General features: G+C 35.5%; 2 protein-coding genes across 2 annotated transcripts in view; one reads left to right on the top strand and one right to left on the bottom strand.

The window, feature by feature from the left end:
• LOC306876083 (tumor necrosis factor receptor superfamily member EDAR-like) overlaps window positions 1–5897 on the bottom strand; it is a gene marked incomplete at its 3' end in the record, with an annotated part of 32789 nt that extends 26892 nt beyond the window's left edge. The window contains exons 1-2 of the mRNA XM_079426999.1: window positions 5843–5897; window positions 886–1008 (exon numbers count right to left, since the gene is read on the bottom strand). Coding sequence (XP_079283125.1) covers window positions 886–1008; window positions 5843–5893 — 174 coding nt within the window. The 5' untranslated portion in view covers window positions 5894–5897. The remainder of the gene's footprint in view (window positions 1–885; window positions 1009–5842) is intronic.
• Window positions 5898–22328: 16431 nt separating this feature from the next.
• Window positions 22329–23644, top strand: part of LOC306876162 (E3 ubiquitin-protein ligase SH3RF3-like) — a gene marked incomplete at both ends in the record, with an annotated part of 105996 nt that continues 104680 nt past the window's right edge. The window contains one exon of the mRNA XM_079427143.1: window positions 22329–22682. Coding sequence (XP_079283269.1) covers window positions 22329–22682 — 354 coding nt within the window. The remainder of the gene's footprint in view (window positions 22683–23644) is intronic.

Here is a 23644-nt window from a genome sequence, read left to right as displayed (position 1 = left end):
TCGCAAAAATATCTGCCAATGTGGCAAGAAAAATTATCTTGTTTAGCCTTTGAATTAAGATTATTTTTCTTACCCTATTGTGCTTGTTTTAAGCAAAAATTAACAAAATTTTGATATTTTTTTCAGAAAACAAGACATAATATCTTAAGTCATTTTACTTCAACAAGTAAGACATTTTTTTTTGCAGTTCACACTTGATACTTTTGAGGTCAAAAGTGACCAAAGCCTTGAAATTTAACTCTTTTTTTTTCAGGAAAATCAATGTAATTATTCAATATTATTTTTGATTATTATTTAGAAATGTGAGGGGATTTCATGAAAGTATGCAATATTTGTAACATTTTTATTAGCTATTTTTGTTTCCATTGTCATTTCTGACTGTGAAGGTACCAAGTGTTACTTATTTTTTAAACATTTTAACATGTCCAAGGTTTTTTATGTGTGTGTTTTCTAAAGTCTCCAAGTGTTGTCATATTCTGATGAAGCTACAGTTTTTTAAATTTCAAAATGTTTTGATCAAAAGTGACCAAAGAGGCCCAGAGGGTTAAAAAAACGCATCTCTAGCATTTGTATTTATTGCATTGCCCTGCACCTCAGGTTTTAACCGCAAAAATGTGTTCTGATTGCTCTCTCTTTTAGAGTTTGGCAGTCGTGTTCACTGTGTGAGAACTTCTGTTATATGGAGAAGACCCTCCTTTTGTGATAATTAACATCATATGGATGTGAAACAGCATGAGGATGAGTCGATAATGACAGAATGATGATTTAAAGGGTGAACTGTCCCTTTAAAGCTGGAACTGTGGATTGTTTCAGCGTGTTTTTCTGTGTGTGTGTGTGTGTGTGTGTGTGTGTGTGTGTGTGTGTGTGCGTATGTGTTCTTCTCACCATGTAGGGCTCTTGTCCCGGCTGGCACTGTGGACAGGGTTGGCAGCTGCTGATTGTGTAATTGTAAAATTCATTTTCTCCACAACTCGAGTATTCGGCACTCACAAAACACATGCTGGACACCTGCAAGACGCACACACACACACACACACACACACACACATACATTTTAAAATTCAAACACAAAATCACATTTGTGGCAGCTGTTATCTTTATGTATAGCAACTTGTTACTTCAGCTTTTCAAGTTCATTTTGTCTGCTTATATAAGTACACTTCAATGACTATCAATGACATCAAAGCTAACAGACATGAACTAATGACACACAAATATCAATTTGAAGGAAATAATCCAGGGCAAATTAAATGAGATCTATATTTACACATTAAAAGTCATGTTTCTGTATTCTGTGGCATACAGAAAATCATTATATACTGTATATATAAAATAATTGGAGCTTTTTGTAGAATGCTTTATAGTGTTCATAAGGTGTTTTAAGGTGTTCATTATGCACATTATAGTTATAATGCATTATATCTTTTAATAAACAATTGTAACCAAGGTTAAATGCATTATAACATTTGCATATTTGCATCTAATCGGTTGTTTATCTTGTTTTAATGCAATATATTTTCTGAACAGCAACAGTGTTCAATGAATAGATAAAAATCATAATGCATTATAATTGTGGTTACAGTTATTTATGAGATCATACAATGCTTTATAATGTGCATACAATTAATGCATTAAAGTACTTTTATAGTGCATCATACAACCCAAATTGGGAGGTTTTTTTTTTTTTATAAAATGAAAACTAAAAGACTTTCAAATCACATGAGCCAATATTTTATTCACAATAGAACACAGATAATATAAATATTTAAATTTTACAATTTTATGCACAAAATGCTACAGGTCTCAAAATAGTTGGGACGGGGGCAAGTTTACCATGGTATAGCATCTCCTCTTCTTTTCAAAACAGATTGAAGACATCTGGGCATCAAGGTTATGAGTTTCTGGAGTTTTTGTGTTGGAATTTGGTCCCATTCTTGCCTGATATAGGTTTCCAGCTGTTGAAGAGTTCGTGGTCATCTTTGATGTATTTTTCGTTTAATGATGGGCCAAATGTTCTCTATAGGTGAAAGATCTGGACTGCAGGCAGGCCAATTCAGCACCCGGACTCTTCTACTACGAAGCCATGCTGTTGTGAGCCATGCTGTTTGTGCAGTATGTGGTTTTGCATTGTCCTGCTGAAATACACGTCATCTGGAGGGGAGCATATGTTGCTCTAAAATCTTTATATACCTTTCAGCATTCATAGTGCCTTCCAGAACATGCAAGCTGCCCATACCGTATGCACTTATGCACTCCCCATACCATCAGAGATGCTGGCTTTTGAACTGAACGCTGATAACACACTGAAAGGTCTCCCTCCTCTTTAGCCCGGAGGACACGGCATCCGTGATTTCCAACAAGAATGTCAAATTCGGACTTGTCTGACCATAGAACACTTTGAAACAGTCCATTTTAAATGAGCCTTGGCCCACAGGACACGACGGCGCTTCTGGACCATGTTCACATACGGCTTCTTTTTTGCATGATAGAGCTTTAGTTAGCATCTGCAGATGGCACGATGGATTGTGTTTACTGACAGTGTTTTCTGGAAGTATTCCTGGGCCCATTCAGTAATGTCAATGACAGAATCATGCTGATGAGTGATGCAGTGTCGTCTGAGGGTCTTCGGCCTTGTCCCTTACTCATAGCGATTTCTCCAGTTTCTCTGAAAATTTTGATGAAGTTATGCACTGTAGATGATGAGATTTGCAAAGCCTTTCCAATTTGACGTTGAGGAACGTTGTTTTTAAAGTATTCCACAATCTTTTTATGCACTCTTTCACAGATTGGAGAGCCTCTGCCCATCTTTACTTCTGAGAGACTCTGCCTCTCCAAGACATCGCTTTTATAGCTAATCATGTTACAGACCTGATGTCAATTAACTTAATTAGTAGCTAGATGTTCTCCCAGCTGAATCATTTCAAAATGTCTTGCTTTTTCAGCCCTTTGTTGCCCCCGTGCCAGGAGGCATCAAATTTTAAATGAGCTCATTTAGTGGATAAAACTGTAAAATTTCTCAGTTGAAACATTTGTTATGTTCTCTATGTTCTATTGTGAATAAAATATTGGCTCATGTGATTTGAAAGTCTCCTAGTTTTAATTTTTTTCAAATTTAAAAAACGCCCCAACATTTCTGGGAATGTTTAAAACAACATTGATTCACAAAATTGACTTGAGATGTGACTGTGCCATTTATGTTGTAGAACAAAACACAAAAGTCTCTTCAAGTGATTTTAACTACAGGCCTTATTTTACAAATCCAGTATTCTTAAAATAAAGCGGAAAACTTTGTCTTCCAGGTTCACCTATAAACTTACATCAGTGTTTTAAACAAACAGCAGGAAGAAATATTTTCCGTCCATCTTCCCAGAAGTTATAAGTCACTAATATAAAGTGAAAGTGTGAAGGTGCTGATGTAATAAGGAAATGGTTGAGTGTAGGTTCAATTAAAGAATTAAAGCTGAGAACCACAAAGCATCTCATTCATCCCGAGCCAATCAACATCCGGCTCCGCCTACACGCTTAATTACATTCCTGCTTGAGTAACGAACCGGCGGAGAGTTGAAATGCCTGTGTGCGTCTCTGAGGCTCACAAAACCAACAAACTTGTTGTTTCACCTCCATTCATGCAGTGAACATAATTTATGTCTGAGGAAATGAAACGAGAGAGACATGATGACTGTGCGTTTGGTTTGGAAGCACAATACGCTTGTGTGATTGTAATTAGATCAGAAGAATGCATCTGTTCTCAATCACAGACACAATTACAAATGCATTGTAATGCAACACAAACCATGCATCGTGTGCTGAATCAAACCAATACTCGCTTCTGACTCATTTTGACTCAAATAATAGTGTCTGCTTTACTGTTTCACGTCACACTTTCTCACTAAATATGATGTATTTTGTAGCATTTTTGCTTTGGACGACCATTTGTGTGGTGAATTAGTCTCATATTAATCAGCAGAAAAACAACACATAATTCCTGTCTGAATCTGAGCCACATTAGAAGTATCTGTTCAATTCACATGCGTGACATTATTTGACTGCAAGGTCAAAATTATGGAAAGAAAATGCAAACATGATCAGATGTTTTCTGCTTTTACTGCATCCAAACAGACAGAAAACTACAGATTTCGTGAAAAAAAAGCTTATTTAGCTTATTTTGTGAAGTTCTTTGACATTAAATTGAGCATTTGAAGATATTTTTCCACTCTGAGGATTGATAGTTAAATTAAGCATTTATGATATGATATGCACAATATGATTTATGATGCATACATATAATTTGAAAAATTATTATTTTGTTACAAATGTGATGGAATTGATATTTTTGAACTCAGAATCAAATTAGGTAATATATTTTTGCAAATCAGCAGAATTAGAAAGAAGATGCAAACATGAGCCAGATGTTTATTATAGTTAACTAAAACCATAAAAACATGTCACTTGAAAAGTACATTTTAATGGAAATAAAAATAATTTAGTTTAACTTGATTTACTACAATATCTAAAACTGAAATAAGAATTAATTAAACTATATGAATATATTTAAAGAAAAAACTAATATCAATGACAAAAACGCAACCAAATATTAAAATGAAAACAGAAAATGTAAAACTAAAAATGTATTCAAAATATTAATAAAAACTATAAAACAAAATGACAAAATTATCTAAAAAATTTCAAAATGACACTAAAATAACATTGATTTGACTACACCTAAACAATGATAGAAAAATACAAATTTTGTGGGAATAAAAGCTCATTTGTAAACTTGTGTTTATGTAAAGTTCTTTGACATTAAATAAACTATTTTAATATATATTTTCCACTCCTTTGGAAAATTTGGAAAACTACTTTTTAGAGGGTTTTGACATTTGACCTCTTGTTATTTTTATAAGTGCATTAAAGCTGATTCATATGTATAATAACTACTTATACCTACTTATTTTGTGATTAACACTACATGATGGGATGTTTTTAGTGATATTTTTAACTCAGAGTAATCAAATTAGATAATATTTTTTGCAAATCAGCAGAATTATGATATTTACCAGATATTTACTATAGTTAACTAAAACTAAAACTCAAACCAAAAAAAACTGTCACTTGAAAAATTACATTTTAATGGAAATAAATTAAAAAGTAAAAAAGTAATTTAATTTTGCTTGATGCACAAAATTATTAAAACCGAAATAATATTAATTATTATTTCAATTTTAGTTATTTCAGTACATTAAATAAAAACTATACGAACATATTTAAAGTAAACAAAAACTAATAGAAATGACAAAAACACAACAAAAGTTCTACAACCTGAACTAATATTAAAATGAAAGCAGAAAATATAAAAATAACTAAAATAACAATGGTCTGACTACATGCAAAGCGTACTGCATGCACCAGTAAACATTCGTCTGATTGTGTCTAATGTTGACTTGAGCTGGTTCTAGATCATTAGACGTGACATTATGGTGCTGTGAAGCCTTTTTTCTGGCTCTATATATAGAGAATAATGATCATATTATGGAGCGGCAGCAGTTTTCTCTTCAACAAAGGCTGAATTGACACTGAGGGCTGATTTAGCCGTAATAAGCGGGATTATTCAGATCTGCTCTCCAGAGCATCTCACTCGCCGATAACCTGTCGTTTGAACATCTCACAGCTCTTTGGAAGGGCATTAAAAGCCTATCATTAAGACGCTGTGCAGAGAAATTACCTTCTGGGAACGCAGCCAGACAGATTTGGTGTTGTAAACATGAAGGAGGTGGGAGACAGATTAACATATGCTCAGAGACGCCTTTGTAGTCGACGTCGCCCGTGTTTGGATGGGACTTACCAGCAGAAAAGGCAGGAGCTGTGATCGTTTCCTTACTCCTTTCTGGCCCATGTTGATGTTGTTGCTGTTGTCTTCCACCTGAGGAGCTCTGAAACGAGAGCAGAAACTGATGAACTGTGGGAATCAACCAAAAAATCATGTTGTCTTGTTTTCCAGGACAAACATATCAACATTCCTAAATCAAGACACATTTACTGGAGAAGCAAAATGACTTAAGATAGTAAAATAGATGCGTCAAAATCAAAGGAATAGCTCTGCCAAAAATGAGAATGTGTTCACCCTCAGGTCATCTGAGATCAGGATGAGTGTGTTTCTTCATCAGGTTTGTAGAAATGTGTCTCTGCATCAGTGTCTCAGCAATGGATGCTCTGCAGTGAATGGGTGCCGTCAGAATGAGAGTCCAAACAGCTGATAAAAACATCACAATAATCCACACCACTCCAGTCCATCAGTTAACATCTGGAGAAGACAAAAGATGAAACTAATCCATCAAGACGTTTTTAACTAAAATGTCCATAATCCATAATAACGCTTCCTCCAGTGAAAAAGTGTTCTGGTCTGAATCAGGAGAGAAATCTGCAGATCAAGCAGCGTTTACAAGACAAAACAGCTCTAAACAAATATGTGGCTGGATTTTGATGTGAGAGACAACAGGAGATGCACTTTTTCACTGGAGGAAGAGTTATTATGGATTATGGACTCAATGGTATTTTAGTTAAAAACGTCTTGATGGATTTGTTTGAGCTTTTGTGTTCTCCAGATGTTAACTGATGGACTGGAGTGGTGTGGATTATTGTGATGTTTTTATCAGCTGTTTGGACTCTCATTCTGACGGCACCCATTCACTGCAGAGCATCCATTGCTGAGACACTGATGCAGAGACACATTTATACATTGTGCTTTTGCTTAAAACAAGAACAAATATCTGCCAGTTGGCTCAGAAAAATCTACATAACTCCAAGAAAAAACAAGTTTATTTTTCAGATCCCACTGGCAGATATTTGTTCTAGTCTTAATTAAAAACTCACTTAATATTTTTATTTTTTTTCAGAAAACAAGACTTCAAATCTTAAATCTTCAGCTTTTGCTTCTCCAGTAAATCCAGCATCTTGATTTAAGAATGTTTAGATTTTTGTACTGGAAAACAAGACAAAAACACTAAGTAAGAAAGTCATGAATTGCACGTGATGCAGCACATTATTCTTCACAGAAAATACTCTTCAGACTTTGTGTCTGTGCATGCATCTGTCAAACACAGAATGCATGCATGCGAGCGTTCACAGTTTGACCTTTGACCTCACACGATACTGACTGTAATGAGCAAAATGACACTAAAATGTACAGTCATTCTCACAAATGTACATGAATCCACCATAAAGGCATCATAACAGTACACTCTAAAAAAGTCTATGAAAATATATCCCAATGTATTTTCCATGCATTCTCGTTTCTGCATTGCATTGTGTTTTAGGGTTAAAGGAAATGAACAGTATCTTATCTGTTTTTCTACAGACTTTTTTCATGTTTAGAGTGTAGTTCATATGGCTGCAGTCCACAGGAGTCAGATTCTTTTGAAACAGCATTATGAAAAACACACTTGGTGTGCTGGTGATTTATGAGCTCTAAATGAGACATCATGGGGAACAGAACGAAAACATCCATCAGAGCGCCGATGATGAAATCCTGAGACAAACAACAGACCGAATGACATGACCGAATCACATGTCATGACACAGTGATCATATCTGATCTTGACAGTATTCAGTAACTCATTATCACTGGAAACATCCGTTTAAGTGGCCACTGCTGAAGTGAGACACATCAAGTCAAATTTATTTCTAAAGCACTTTTCACAATGCATATAATTTCAAAGCAGCTTTACAGAAAATTATTATGTCATTGTTTATATCATCATGCTGTATAGTTGCATTTAGCAGATTAGAGCCAGACAATAATATATTTTGTGACAATTTTTCAACCAACTCGGCTTCATGAATTAATGAAGTCATGAGTCGTCTCACTCAACAGCTAGAACAAGTATCAAAGCTTCTACATCACTTGTACTCTGACATTTCCATCAAAACACAATTAAGAAGACTTCAAAATGACACAATCCTCCAGAGAGCAAACAGAAAACAGAGAAAACCGGGAGAAAAACACGAAATGAGCTCACAGAACACACTGACAATTGCTTCAGAGCAGCTCCTCAGAAACATTTAATAAAATAGCAAAACAAAAAATTTTGTCTATTAGAAATGCATTTTAATTTTAACATTAGAATTAGAATTAGAAGTTATTACTTAATAATCATGTTTTTTATTATTCATTTATTCATTTCATAAAAAAATGTTAAATGAAAATAAAAACTAACCATATAATCAGTCGTAGTTATGATAGTAAAATAAATCCACTCATCACTTGTTCACTAAGTTAACTTGCTTGGGAAGCACAGATTCATCCGTCACTTGGTGAAATGAGTTTAAGCTAAAACATTCTAATGTTTCATTTATTCTTGGTCAGAAATGAAAGCCCTTTTTTTGGTTAGTGATGTTGTGGAGGTCGCGACCCGCAGCTGTAATGAACTACTGTCTCCCTTCACTGCACTAATGTCTTATGGTTTGCTGAAGCTGAGAATTTGAGCGTGTTTTATAGCGGTAGCGCTGTCATCTGAACTCACCTGCATCAACATCAGCACTGAGCTCAAACACTGCAGCCCCCATGATGCCTCGCTGCATGAGGGAGCAAACACACCTGAACACAAAGAGACGAACAACAGCACAATCCGCATCGCTATCAATATCAGCAGAAAACCGATCAGATATCATATGGGTTTAGTGAAGAAAGACACATTTCTACTGTAACGAAGTGTGAAGTGTTTCAATTTTACACCAGCGTTGTTACTGTTAACTAAAATGAAATCTTAAAATATTACAGTTTTAACATTAATATATTTATAAAATAGAGATATTCGTTAAAAAATGTATAAATATAAAATATGATACTTAAAATAAAACTTACATTTATTAGAAACTAACTTTTTTAAATATTTTTTTTTTAAAATAAAATGTTTCAATTGGAAATAAACATGTTGTCTTGGCAACTAACTGAAATATGCTGTAGTTGAAGTTCTAAAAATCCTAAAACTAGAACTGAAATATAAATTAGTTTAAGCTACATAATTTGTTTTAAACGTAAAAAATGACAAAGGCACATAGCAAAGTTACTTTATTGGTTTATTAGAAATAAACCAAAATTTTAAAATTAGAAATAATTTTTTTCATTGGCCACTAACTGAAATAAATACGCTTTAGCTGAAGTACTAAAGATTTATTCAACTAGAAGTGAAATAAAAAATAAAGCTAAATAGAAATATAAAAATGCACATAAAAAATAACAAAAACTTAAGTTTATTAGAAATATACTTAAATTTAAAGAATCAGAAATAAAAATACTGCCTTGCCAACTAAGCTGTAATTTAAGTACTAAAATGACTAAAACTAGAAGTTAAATAAAATAAAGCTAAATAGAAATAAAAAAACTAACAAAAGAGGGAAAAAAATTCACAAATATTTTTAAAACAAACAAAAATAAAATAAAAAATGAAGCTCATTCAAAAAAATTACTATTTTCAAGCATAATAGCTACAAGACATTTTATCATGATGCTCAAACAAAGCTCTAGAGTCACAGTGTTAATTCAGTGGTAATCAATCTGCAAATGGATGACTTGCTTAAAAATTATCCTAACTGTGGAATATTTGCTCAAACCACACATTCCCATCAGGCACTTAGCGAGGCACCTTCCTCCAATGAGCACAAGACGGCCACCGCCAGCCTGACGGAGAGACAAAACGTCTGTCTGCGACGAACCCCTCGGCTCTGCGTTTCGTCAGAGGACTTAAAGAATAATGAAGGGGGGCGGGAGGGAGAGAAAGAAGAAGTTATTTTTGCAGGAAACTAAGCGAGCGTCAAACGCCTGTGCCCCTGAGCCCCCCGGCTCATTATCTGACAAAACGAACACACACGCCCAAGACGCTTTCATCAGAATCCAGATCCAGTGCTTTTCTCTCCACACGCCGGGCTGGAATGCACCGCGCTCCCAACACAAGTGCTCTGACGGACGCTGCCCGGGCTTGCCTCTGTTTGAAAGTCGACCGCAGACTCGCCGCCCCAGGTTATTAATCTTATAACGACCACATAATCTAAGATAAATACACAGAGTATCATTATCCTTATCATTAACAGCCCTGAAATATCAGTTCCTAGGGGAAAGGAGAAGGTGAAGATATTATTACTCCAAACGACCCATTCGATTCTGCCACAGAAACCCATTTACCATTAAAAACACTCAAAAAATGATTTCATTTAAACTATTTACTTTGATTTAATGCCACTGTATCGGGTTTCTCTTTGAAACATGATTTCTTGTTAAACTGACTTGAAATGGTTTCTTTTTGGCTAGTTTTTAAGGCAAGACACCCGAGTTGAATGGGGTAAAATGTAATTAAAAGAAATCATGGCACTTTCTCAGTTGACTCATTGCATTAAGAATTGAGAAAAAATGTTTTGTATTACAAGTTTTCTGTTTAATATGCAAATGGGTCATTATCTAATTAAAACTGCACTAATTTTTACCATGCTTTAAAATGTTATATACATCAGTGTGAATGATATATAAACAAACCCCTCAGGTAAAACCTTCAGAATAGAGATGGGAATAAAACTGTAAAATTTGGTTTTTGTACGTGCTGCTGAAGTGGAGAAACAAACTCATTTTGTGAAAACGGCCTGTAAAGATATGTGCCGTAAATTAAATCAGCAGTTGCACGAAAAGCAAAAATAAAACCAGGCAAATGATATATGAGCAAACCCTTCAGTAAAGCCCTTCAGAATATAGATAGGAATAAAATTGTAAAATTTGGTGTATGTACGTGCTGCTGAAGTGGAGAAACAAACTCATTTTTAGGAAACGGTCTTTAAAGATTCCATAAATTAAATCTCAAATTGAAAATAGATAAAGTACAATAATAAAAGCAGGCCAATGATATATGAAAAAACCCTTAGTAAAATCCTTCAGAATATAAATAGGAATAAAACTGTATGTAAGTGCTGCTGAAGTGGAAAAACTAAAATATTTAGAGAAAATGGCTTTTAAAGTAGCGTAAATTAAATCTACAGACACAAATGATAAAGTGCGATAATAAAACCAGGTGAATGATATATGCACAAACCCCTCTATAAAAAGCTTCAGAATATACATAGGAATATATCTCTAAAATCTGGTGTATGTAAGTGCTGCTGAAGTGGAGAAAAATCTCGTTAAAGTTATGGATTAGAATTGAAATCTGCTGATGCAATTAGATAAAGGGCAATAAAATAAAATTTAAATGTGCAGTTTGGACGTTCTCTTTCCACTAGTCTGAAACAACACCTTGTGAATAGCTCAAAATTGATCAGTGTATGAAAAAACTCTCTTTACCTATAGTATCTTGCCATAAAAGAGCATGTTTCAGTCAAGTAGCTCAATCAAAAAGTGCTGGTTAACGGTGTTGAACTGAAGTGACGGGTCTGCGCTCAGAGCAACTGTATGTTTAATAAATGAACATGAATGACAGATTGGTTTCTGCGAGGTCTGTGTGGGCCGATCATAAGCTGAACAGACACACACAGACCTTTAATGTCAACAGCGAGTCTCATGGGAGTTTGCGCGGGAAAACCCCGTCTCTCAGAAGCAAAGCACACGGACTTATCATTCCTGTTGTTTATATCAAAACGGAAGCGGCAGGAAGGAATAATCTCAGTTGTGCTTTAAGCTGCGAGCGAGACCTTGTTGTCGTTCTCTGGATCCACCTCTTTACCAGCATCTTCAGATGAACACAAACCAACACACACACATCCGGCTCTGAGACACCGAACACAAACATCCTGTAATTCGTCTGCGCTGATATTTGCTGTCAGATTAGGAAATTACTCTTCAAACGGCACTAATCAGTGAGGAAATGAGAGCCGGGCTTCACTTGGTCTCCTTCCCAGTTCATTTCCAATGTGAATTAAATGATCAAAGATTCTGGTCTTCCTGGCATCAGTGTGTTTAGTTCAGTAAAGTCCACCTCTACTTTGAGGACAAACTCTGTCTGTTGTACTAGATTCTGCTCTCTACATCAGTTATTTGCCAGATTTCACAGTGAAGACATTTGGAAATTGTGTTTGCTGTTAGAGGCTGTTTATTATGCTGCTTTGACAAGGCAAACGCACTGTTATTGTACATTTACACACCTGCCACATGGTTACGGTGCAACTTACAGCACAGTCTCTTCCATGGGAATCAAACCCATGAGCGTGTGTTGCAAGCACTGCATTCTGGGACTGTTTTACACAGAATGCGCTTTTGCATTTAAAAATGTGAGACACTGCTAGTGGAATGGGGAAAAATTCAAGGTCTCTTATTTAAAAGTTGAACGTGTTTAAATTTTTTGTCTTTTAATTGTTTTAGAACGTTAGACACTGCAAAAGATGCAAGCGCAATGGTCAAACATGTCTTTTTAGTGCAGGAGTTCACAAAATATTTTCCAGCCAAACATATTTATAAATATTTACTTAAAGTCCTCCTGAGATTTTAACTTAATATTTTAATAATTATTATTATTAGTAGTAGTGCTGTCAAATGATTAATCGCATACAAAATAAAAGTTTTTGTTTACATAATATATGTATATGTGATGTGTATATTTATTATGTATATATAAATACACACACATACATGTATTTATTTCTGAAAAATGTTTATATATTAAATATATTTATTTATAATAGAAATTGTATGAATATAAATATAGACGTAAATATTTTCAATATATATACTTTATGTGTGTGTATTTATATATAAATAAAAAATACACACACATATTATGCAAACAAAAACTTTTATTTTGTATGTGAGTAATCGTGATTAATCATTTGACAGCATTAATTATTAGTAATAGAAGTATTTGTTCACAATTACTTCTGAGCCAAACTTTTTTGTCAGCTGAAACATTAGAAATTAAATTTTTACACCCCCCTGAGATTTTAATCATTTAATAACACATTTGCATGTTTTCGAATGTTGATAATAATAATAATAATAATTATTATTATTATTAATAGTAGTTGTAGTAGTAGTAGTTTTAACTCAAATTATAAAATAAAGACAAATATTCTACGGTTGTAAACTGCTAAATGAATATTTGATAATTATGATAAAATGCGCTGCATGATTCACTCTGAAACACAGTGCATCAGGCTAAACAGTTATTCAATTAAACCAGCCTTTGATTTGATAATCACACTAATCTTTATTGCGATTATATTCATATTCATTTTAATTTTACATTCAATATACTTGATTTATTATTATTTTATTATTATCATTTTAAATAAATTTTTATATAATTTCCTTGTTTTTATTGTTGTGATTATTATAATTTTTTAATGACTATTTCACTTCCTTTTATATAAAACACTTTGAATTACCACTGTGCATGAAATGTGCTATATAAATAAACTTGCCTTGCCTTGCCTTATTAGCTTTTCATCAATTCACAAATCCCCATTCTAGCACGTTTACATAGAAAAACAATAGAAAACAGAAAAGTGTAAAGGTCTTTGCACACTGAGTCTGAAATACTCATCTGAAATTTTCGCAAGTTAAAAAAATAAATACGACCTCACGTTGTGTCAATCATGTTTACACACTGCTTCTGAAACGTTCGTCTGTCATAAAAAATGCAGATCAGGTTCGATTTTCTGCGTTTTTGCATCCGTAGCAAAAATTTTGATAGGAAAGGATGACGAATACGAAAAAAACGCATACGGAAATTTCAGACTCGGTGTGCAAATGCAAAAACATGTTATGTGTCAGTTGAGCTACTGCATAACATCAGACCAAATTATCCAGAGCAAATGATCACAGTCCCTTTGTATTTTCTGTAGCAGATCTATCAATTATCTGAACAAACTCACACTGACATCTAAGAATAATCATGAACACCAACTGTTCAAACACACACCTTTAACCTGCATCAACCTGCCATCTATCTTATAGTAAACGACTAGCAACACCCTAGAAACCACCCAGAACACCCAAGCTAGTATCAAACCTCCAGAAGCTTCAGACAATCAAGGCTTTTGTCAAGTCAACAATCTCAGCGTCCTGATATCGGAGAAGGATTGCGCTAGCGGAGAAGCTTAAGAAGCTATTAAGTCACTGTTGAATCCTGCTCGTTTGCCAGCATTCCTCCGTCAGATCTCTGCCTCGCAGCCACTGAAGTCCAGGGTGAAAAGTTGATTAAAAAAGTCAGGAGCTACTTTGGAGCCGTATGGAACCTGGAGGTACGGAGAGAGTATGTGATCGTACATGCAGACGGAGGATGGGCGGCTCCTCAGGTTTCCTCCTAAACGCTCACCAAAGGAAAGACATGAAAGCTGCGAAAAACTATAATCTTCTCATTTCAAACGTCAAGCACTCAAGAGTTACGCTATAGGAGACAATCTAAACAAATGACAAGAATGACTACTGTAGACCAGATCATCATCTCAACATCCCGCACTCAAAACAATAAAGGAGGTTTTCACAGCTATATCAAGGATCTCCCAATTCTTACTTTTTTCTTAGAATTGCAAGTTTTTATTTCATGATTCAAAATTTTTATCTCACGATTTTGACTTTATATTGTGCAATTCTGACCTTATATCTCGCAAATCAGAATTTATATCTCACAATTCTGTTTTTACCTCTCAATTCTCAGTTTTTATCTCGCAATTCTGACTTCATATCGCACAATACTTACTTTATATCTCACAATTCTGAGTTATCTCGCAATTCTGACCTTATATCTCACAAATCAGTTTATATCTTGCAATTCTGACTTTAAATTGCGCAATTCTGCATTATCTCACAATTGTGACTTTATACTGCGGAATTCTTTATATATCTCGCAATGGTGAGTTTTTATCTTGCAATTCTGACTTTATGTCTCACAAATCAGTTTATATCTCACAATTCTGACTTTTTATCGCGTAATTCTGAGATTTAATCATGCAATTCTGAGTTTGTCTCACAATTTTGGCTATATATCGCAATTCTGAGTTTATATCTCGCAATTGTCTTTTTTGTTAAAATTCTAAGTTTTTGCTTCACAATATCTTGCAATTCTTTATATCTCACAATTCTGGGAATTATCTCGCAATGAGTTTTTATCTCAAAATTCTGACTATATATCTTCCAATTATGATTTTGTACCTCACGATTCTGACTTTAATTCTTGCATTTATGATTTTATATCTCACAATTCTGACTTTCTCACAATTATAAGTTTATATCTTGGAATTATGACTTCATATCTTGCCATTCAGACCTTTTCTCAGAACTGTTGGTCCAAATGGTTAGATAGGAACTAAGAATTGAGAGAAAGTCTTAATTGTGAGGTAGAAACTCATTTCAATAACATGTTTTATTTTTTTAACTCTGTGGTGGAAATAAGCCTTCATAACTTGTAGTGTGAAAACATGCCTTGATTATGTTTAACTACAATTAGTTAATTCACACAGAATACAACTGGCAGGGAATTGTAAAACTACTGTTTGGTTGAAACTACGTTCCTCTGACTGAAAAACAATCATCTTTCATTTGAAAGCAAATCCATAAAGTGTTGACGATCTGGTAGAGTGATGAAGAGCCGTGGTGGTTCTGCTCGACTGACACAGGAGCACAAAGGCCGGTGTTTTTGGGCTGCGGTGTCTACAGGGAGGTGCTGTCTACATCCTGACTTTACTGGGAAACACAAACACTCTTCACCTTTTGATGATTTTAATTACAGCTGTTCAATGAAAGCAGAGCAAAGCCAGAGAAAAGCCGCTCGGCAGCAGCTGAAGGAGGGCAAAGCTCTGTTGTCTTTTCATGTGACCGCAGCCTTTGATTCCTCTCATCCTTCAGACGACGTGACAGAGTCTCATCAATCACTTCTTTCTCTGCGCTGATGCTTCTGGCTGCTCCGAGTTTACTTATGGCCAAGTCTACAGTATCTCCACCTTCAGGCATCGAGTGCCAGTAAATGTGTGTCTGTGTTTGTGTTCACAAAGAGACTCAATGCTTCTGTCTGACCAGGTTAAATCTCTCTTATAGCATCAACCCTTGAGCTGTGCTGGAAATCCTTCACCTAATTTACTGTTTCCAGTCAAAACGACTGACCTTTTAAAAATGGCTTGTAAATCTCTCATTATACTATATTATCATCAAATCTCAGATTCAGTCTTTTTTATCAACTTGTTTTCTTTCAACTGGCACAGATTTTGTTTTACTTTTTGAATCTGACTGATCATAGCCCTCGCTGATCTGAGCATCAATTCAGCTTGTTGCCAAGAAAACAATTTTCATTTTAATTTAGTTTGACTTGATGTACTAAAACAACTAAAACAAATATAAAATTACTAAAACTTTAACTAAAATTAAAATGAAAAGCTGAAAATATTTAAAAAATTATTCAAAATACTAAAACTATAATATCTTGTTTATACTACAAAAACAACTGAATGAAAACAAGTTAATAAAAATATTTAATCAAAGATTAACAATATAGCATTACAAGAAACTTACAAGCAATTTGGCTGGTCTTTTTTGAACAACACAAGTGAAATAAGGTGGAGAAAAATCTCCCAAAAAATAAAAAAGTGAAGTTGTTATACCCTGTGGCCAAACTCAGTACGTTTAAATGCAATGCAATACCATATAACTAGCATTTCAGGAAAAAGCAAATCCTCTCCAGGTCAAAATGACCCAAACACAACACGACCGTCATATGGACAATATCTGCACGACTGCAGAATCAAACTCTGAATTTCACATAAAAGATTTTAGAAGTCAAACCTGAGACATATTGGAATGTCAAAATATGCACCTTATAGATCAACCATAATAATGAAGCACTGATTTGGGAAAACAACCTTCAAAACATCTAAGACGTTTAACATTTCAACATCCAGATAAAAACCTCCGCCTTTCTTTGATACAAGGAGATAAAAGAAAAACCCTGAAGCTCAATTAAACTATAAAAACACAATTGAAGCACAAGAAGAAAAAGAGGTGGATTCATTAGAGCAGATAACATCAACATTCAGCAGCAGAAGCACCATAATAACATGTTATGAATCTGTTACTGATAATGCATATCAATTCACATAAATATCAATGAGAGAATCACATGATGATTCAGATCATGTACTGCTGTGACCTTTAGGGAATATAGAGGTGTTTCTTCAACTTCAGACACTTTTAGCGGTTGGTTTTAATTAAAAATAACAGATTTCAACATTTTAAGGTCACATTAAACTGTCTTGAAAACTTTTTGCCATGCCTTCATCTCAGTTTGACTACGTTTCAAAAGCCTTTTTATAAATTTTAATGTTTTACCCATAACTTCAACCTTATCAAATTCATTATTTAAAAAAAATAATAATAATTCTTACATGTAACAATTATGCAAAAATCTTATACTGTATGCAGTTGTACGGATTCGGTTCGAATGAGTCAACTGAGCGAGTCATTTCAACCGATTCATTACAAAACTGATTCAAACTAAAGATCGTCTTTTTGCTCGTCAAACACTGCGATTATCATGAATTGCCATTTGATCATCGACAAGACGAACATTGTGTTTCTTTAGTAGGATATGTCTGGACTCGATCTGCAAAGGTTTTATAAAATAAAATGATTCAATATGAGGGTCATTCGTTCATCGGAGAAGTTCTAATACAAGAAGCACGTCAGATTTTCGAGATTAGTAGACTAAAGAATAGGAGTTGTACAATTTCACCAGCAAAACCACGACAGGGATAACTAATGCAGTTGCAAAGAATACAAAATAAAAAGCATCGTTAGCCAGCAAATTCCACTCAAATCTATTTGGCAACGACGGAACTTGCGACCATAGTTGTTTGTAGGAACGCAATTAATTAGTTTTGACTGACTTCGTTCTATTAATAGGCTACTGATTCCAGCATTGCGCCCTCATCATTGCATCTTTTCTCCAGTAATGTTTTTCTCGAGTCGTCTTCCTTAATTCAGGCGCAGTTCAAAGTCTTGCAGACATCAGAAGCTCCTGCATGCAAGCGCATGTCTCATCTCCATGCAGGACTTTCCCTCACATCTCATCTCCGCATGGGACAGCCAAAGCATTCCCAGAACTAGTCCTAGCTGAGGATAACTTACATATCCAAGCGCCACATCCTGCACAATCACTTCTCAACGCAATCCTGTTGCACAAAGTTCAAGAGCGCGTGCATAATTAACAACAAACCAGCTAAACACCTATAAGCACTCTTTAGGATCCTTTCCAACCATTGCATCAACATTAACGTCTATCGCACAAAGTTCAAGAGCGCGTGCATAATAAACAACCAAGTGCGTTAACAAGTCTTAACTGAGCATGTAAACACATATAAGCGATGCAAACGCATGTTTGTAGTCTATAAGAGCACTAACGGTCCGTGTGCGTCTCAATGAAGCAGGAATTTCCCGTCGGTCGTGAAAAAGCCGCAGCGCATTCCTGAGGCGCCTTTACCTGCGGGACTCCAGAGCCGCTTCTGCGCTTCAGCTCGACACGAACCCGGCAGAATGTTCAGCACGACGCGCTCCCAGACTCTTTCTGAGCACAGATCTGGACTGAGATCAGATCATGGCAGGGTTTGGGATCATCAATCGTCCGTCGCCTCTTAAAGCGCTTGTTTCTGCGTCTGACTCCACCTCGAATGACCGAGACTTCAAGATGCTCTCCGCCCAGAACGAACCTGAGACAGGTATCTCCAGACTCACTGCTGCCCGCCAGCGGCACAAACACACACCTGCGAGAAACACAAGATCAATCAGCAGCATCAAAGCGAGATCAAACCGGCTCGTTCTGGGTTTTTATTTGATTAGAACTGTGTAATTATTTTGATAATAGCCTATATATTGATGCGCAAGAAATGTGTGATGTTGTACCAAGCGGACCCATAGATGGCAGCAGCATTTATTGACTTGTTTATCTATTGATCGGAGAGGATGCATTCGAGAAACAGGTGTGACAGGTGTACTTTCCCTCAGGAACGCTTTCTTTTTGGTGCATTTTTCTCTTCTTTTATGTGCACTTTGAAATGTACTTTCCGCCTGCAATCAAACACAATGAATAAAGAATGAATAAAACTCGAACTCAGCGGTGCACAGAAAAGCCATCTATCATCCACAAGCATTCATTTCGAAGCAAATGAAGAGAGATTCTGTATCAGTTCACATAAATCACTGTATTTGCACATTCATACATCGTTTGCGGTGCGAAAGATGATACATTTGTTGCAGTAATGTTTTGGCGACTGTCACTTTGTAACAACTTCACGCGAAGAATGGTTGCCATGGAAATGGCAGCATCTGCTAACCTACTTCTGCAGACTGAAGGATGCGAGACACATGCACAACTGAGTCTGACATGATGCTGAAATGACTTTATATGAAGATCGTGGCTTGTTTTTGCTGTTAAAGCAGAGCCATTGATTTATGGAAGCTGGTTTCCGCCACAAGATACATAATTGCGACTTTTTATCTCACAATTCAGATTTTATATTCCACAATTATGTCTTTTTTCTTGCTACCCTAAAAGTCTGAATTGCTATATAACTGTAAGATATAACGTGTAACTGCAAGACATAACCTCACAATTCTGAGAAGAAAATTCAGAACTGTGAGATATCAGCTCAAGATATAAACTCGCAAATATAACCAGCAATCGCAGGATACTGTATAAACTCACAATTGTGAGAAGAAAAGTTGTAATTGTGAGATATAAAGTCATCATTTCGAGATATAAACTCAGAACTGCACGATATAATCTTACAATTCTGAAAAGATTTTTAAAAAATCATGCAGTTACCTTTTTATTTATTTATTTTGGTGGGGAAAATTGCAAGCGGTAAACTCAGAATTTCGAGATCTAAACTCAGAACTGTGAAATATAATCTTGCGATTCTGAAAAGAAAAGTAATTGTGAAACACAAATTATGCAATTACCTGTTTCATTTTTTTTTATTCAGTGGTGGAAACAAACAAACAAACAAATAAATAGAATTGCAAAATGATGCAAACTTAGAATTCTGATTAAAAAATAAAATAAAATGGCCAAATTTAAAATCAGATGAAACTTTATATCTCACAACTCTGACCTTTTTCCCTTCGGAATTGTGAGTTTATATTTTGTGACTTGACATCATTTTGAGATAAAATATCACAATCAATTTGTATTTATTTATTTAATAACAGAAACGGGCTTCCATATTTAACAAACACACTTCCATTTTAAACAGTGAAGGTTATGCTTCAAAACTGCAGCATCATATGTATCATATGTAATAAACGTTCACTCTTTATAGGAAGGAAGCAAACAGCTGTTGCTCCAGAGTTTTTGTGCTTAAACAGCCGCATTTAAACAAGAGCCCTGACTGATGGCAGATGATGTTTGCTGAGGCTCAGGTGGAGGGTGTGGGTCGAGTCTGAGGCACAGCTCTTCTTGGGTGGTCAGACTGAGACAATGCTGTGTGATTGGCTGGCAGCAGTGTGAACCGGGCAGGACTGGACATGTTCATCTCCAGCTCAGTTCAGCTCCATTCACACACAAACAGAGCATTCTCAAGCAGCTTCCTGAGATGATAACTAGCACTTAGGAATTTTAATACGACATAAGATACTGCATGAGATACAAAACAATGTTTTTCTTGCTCTCATGCCATTTAATTCATTTATACAAGAGTTTGCGTAATTTCTGTAAAAGTTCAACAGATGTCGCTAGTTGCCTGTTTAAAATAACAAACGACGTGATTTTATTATTATTATTATTTGAATAATTGCTTATTCTTACACGATGATCTGGTGATATGCAATTACTCAGAGCATGGATGGATTTTTTTTAGGATCATAAACAGATTAAACCAGTGATTAAACCTCATTTCTTCTGTTGCACGAATGCATGAGTTATGAACTATAACCACCAGATAGCGCTTCAGTGACGAGAAAGAAACAACACAGCGATCGATCGATTGATTGATTGCAGATCGATATCAAAGCACTCAACTATAGTATGATATTCAGGTGTACAATTGTACTTATGTAAATAAAAATAGTTATCGAAACCATCATTCATGAAAAAAGCAGAATTTGAAAAAAAAAAATGTTATTCCATATTCAGCTTAAATACATTTTTGTTTTTATTTATAAAATATATATTTACTTAATACAATATCATATATTTATATTTTTATTTATAGGGCTATATTTAAAAATGTAATTAAAATAAATATGCAGATTTAGTTATACACAAAAACAATGTTTCTAACATTGCACAAAATATATTGATATTCAGATGTAGGCTATATTATAATGTGTATTATATTAAAATTATATATTATGCTGATGTTGTATTCTTAATATTTGTTTGATGCTTGTGAAGCACTTTGAGTTGCATTCCATGTATGAAAAGTGCTATACAAATAAATGATTATAATTATAATTATTATTAAATTGTTTTCACGTTACAGAATATATGCAAACGGTGTATTATTTATTCACTGTAGAAAAAAAAAACTTCCACCTATTTCAGCTTAAAAACTTAAGTTTAGTTGCTGCCTTAACTTTTAAGTATTTGGCTCTGCAAGAAATTTCAACTTAAATTATATAAAACTGATTGTATATATATTAAAAACTGAAAAATTGCGTTGAATTTGGTTGATCTTAAAAATAAATATGTTGATGATAATGTTTAGATATCCTAAATAACATAAGAATGGCACAGTGCAAAAAAAAAAACATGCCAATGTGTTGCTATTCTGTTGTTATGACGTTTCCATGGCATAAATATGCAAGAATCATTTACTCATTAAATTACTCGCTAATCATTAAATCATTCAAGTAATGCCACAGAAGATTTGGCTAGGGAATATAATAATAACTAGCCTTTTTTGTTTTTGTTGCAATTCTAGCATTTTTTTATTTAGGCTATGTATTTATTTTTATTTGTTTTATTTATTTATTTATTTATTGTTGGCGTTGCTAACGGCCCAGTCCTCTAGATATGTCTGTGTTTTCTGGTCCAGCAGGTGAAAATGATGCGTCTGATCAGTTAGTAAAACAACAGCATGATTTGATCAAATCAAAAGAGACACTATTGTAACCAACTACCCTAGTAACACGAGTTATGCCTGCGCTTGATGATGGCGTGCGCGTGACCTCACTGTTCCCTACAGCTGTGTGTGTGTGTGTGTGTGTGTGTGTGTGTGTGTGACACACAGAGAGACAGAGAGAGAGCAGCAGTGCAGACGCGCTCCGTCGCGCTCATGTCTCAAGCCGTTCTCCGAACATTATGACCATATGCGTGCCAAGTTGACTCGCGTCGCCCGCGCGTCGACGACAGCGTTGCGTACCAGAGGAAAACATGGACGAGTCGTCTTTGCTGGATCTGCTGGAGTGTTCTGTGTGTCTGGAGCGGCTGGACACCAGCGCCAAAGTGCTGCCCTGTCAGCACACATTCTGCCGCCGCTGCTTGGAGAACATCGTGAGCTCCAGACACGAGCTGCGCTGCCCAGAGTGCCGCATCCTGGTGGACTGCGCAGTCGACGATCTGCCCGCTAACATCCTCCTGGTGCGTCTACTGGACGGGATTAAACAGCGTCCGCGGAACGGAGGAGGGAGAGCAGCGCTGGTGGGATGCGCGGCCGGCGGATCGGCTTCGCCCGCGGGGACAGCGGTGCAGGATCTGCCCGTCGCCACGCGGAGCTCCCCGGTCAAGGTTTGTGCGCTTCTTCTGATTTTGCTGGATTGCGTTTGACATCGCTTTCAGAAGCTTCAGATCTCGGACAGATCGAGTGACTTGCGTGTGCAGTGACAGCGTTGCAGCGGAGACCCAGTTTACATATGTGACCCTGGAGAAAAGAAAAATAAACTGTCATAAGGGTCAATATTTTTTTAAAATTGAGACCTCTGAATAAATAATATTTCCATTGATGTATGGTTTGTTATGATAGGACAATATTTGGCCGAGATACAACTATTTGAAAATCTGGAATCTGAGGGTGCCAAAAAAATCTAAATATTGAGAAAATCTCCTTTAAAGTTGTTCAAATGAAGTTCTTAGCAATGCATATTACTGATCAAAAATTAAGTTTTGATATATACTTCATGAAACATGATCCTAATATCCTAATGATTTTGGCATAAAAGAAAAATGTATCATTTTGACCCATATAATGGCTATTGCTACAAATATACCTGTGCTACTTAAAACAGGTTTCGTGCTCCAGGGTCACATATTAAAGCATCTTGAACTTGGTTTGCTCCTTGAGAAACGCACAGTTTGTAAGAGAAGGTTTTGAGCTGCACTGGTGCTGTCAGTGTTTGGGTTGAGTTTGGTGACGTCACTGCAGTTTATTTCTCACATCTGAGATCAGACAGAGATGCTCAAGACATTGCATGAAGCAGTGAGCGGTGTTTCAGTGTAAACATGAGCATAATGGAGAAATATGAGCTGTTTGTTTGGCAGAGATGTTGCTCAGATGCAGCTGATCTGATGCATTGCTGTTGTTTTCTCTTTATGCATTTTCAAGGGTTTCAAGTGTTTTTGGTCTGAGCATACCAGTGTGAAGAAAATCTCAAATCTAAAGGCTTTGCTTCAATGCTACCAGTTTCTTTATGAAGCTAAATGTATTTTTAAAGGAATAGTTCACCTTAAAATGCAGATTTGCTGATTGACTC

This window comes from Barbus barbus, assembly GCF_936440315.1.
Source record: "Barbus barbus genome assembly, chromosome: 10".
Lineage (NCBI taxonomy): Eukaryota > Metazoa > Chordata > Actinopteri > Cypriniformes > Cyprinidae > Barbus > Barbus barbus.
The sequence above is the reverse complement of the archived record's forward strand: the minus strand, read 5'-3'. Positions and strand labels throughout refer to the sequence as shown.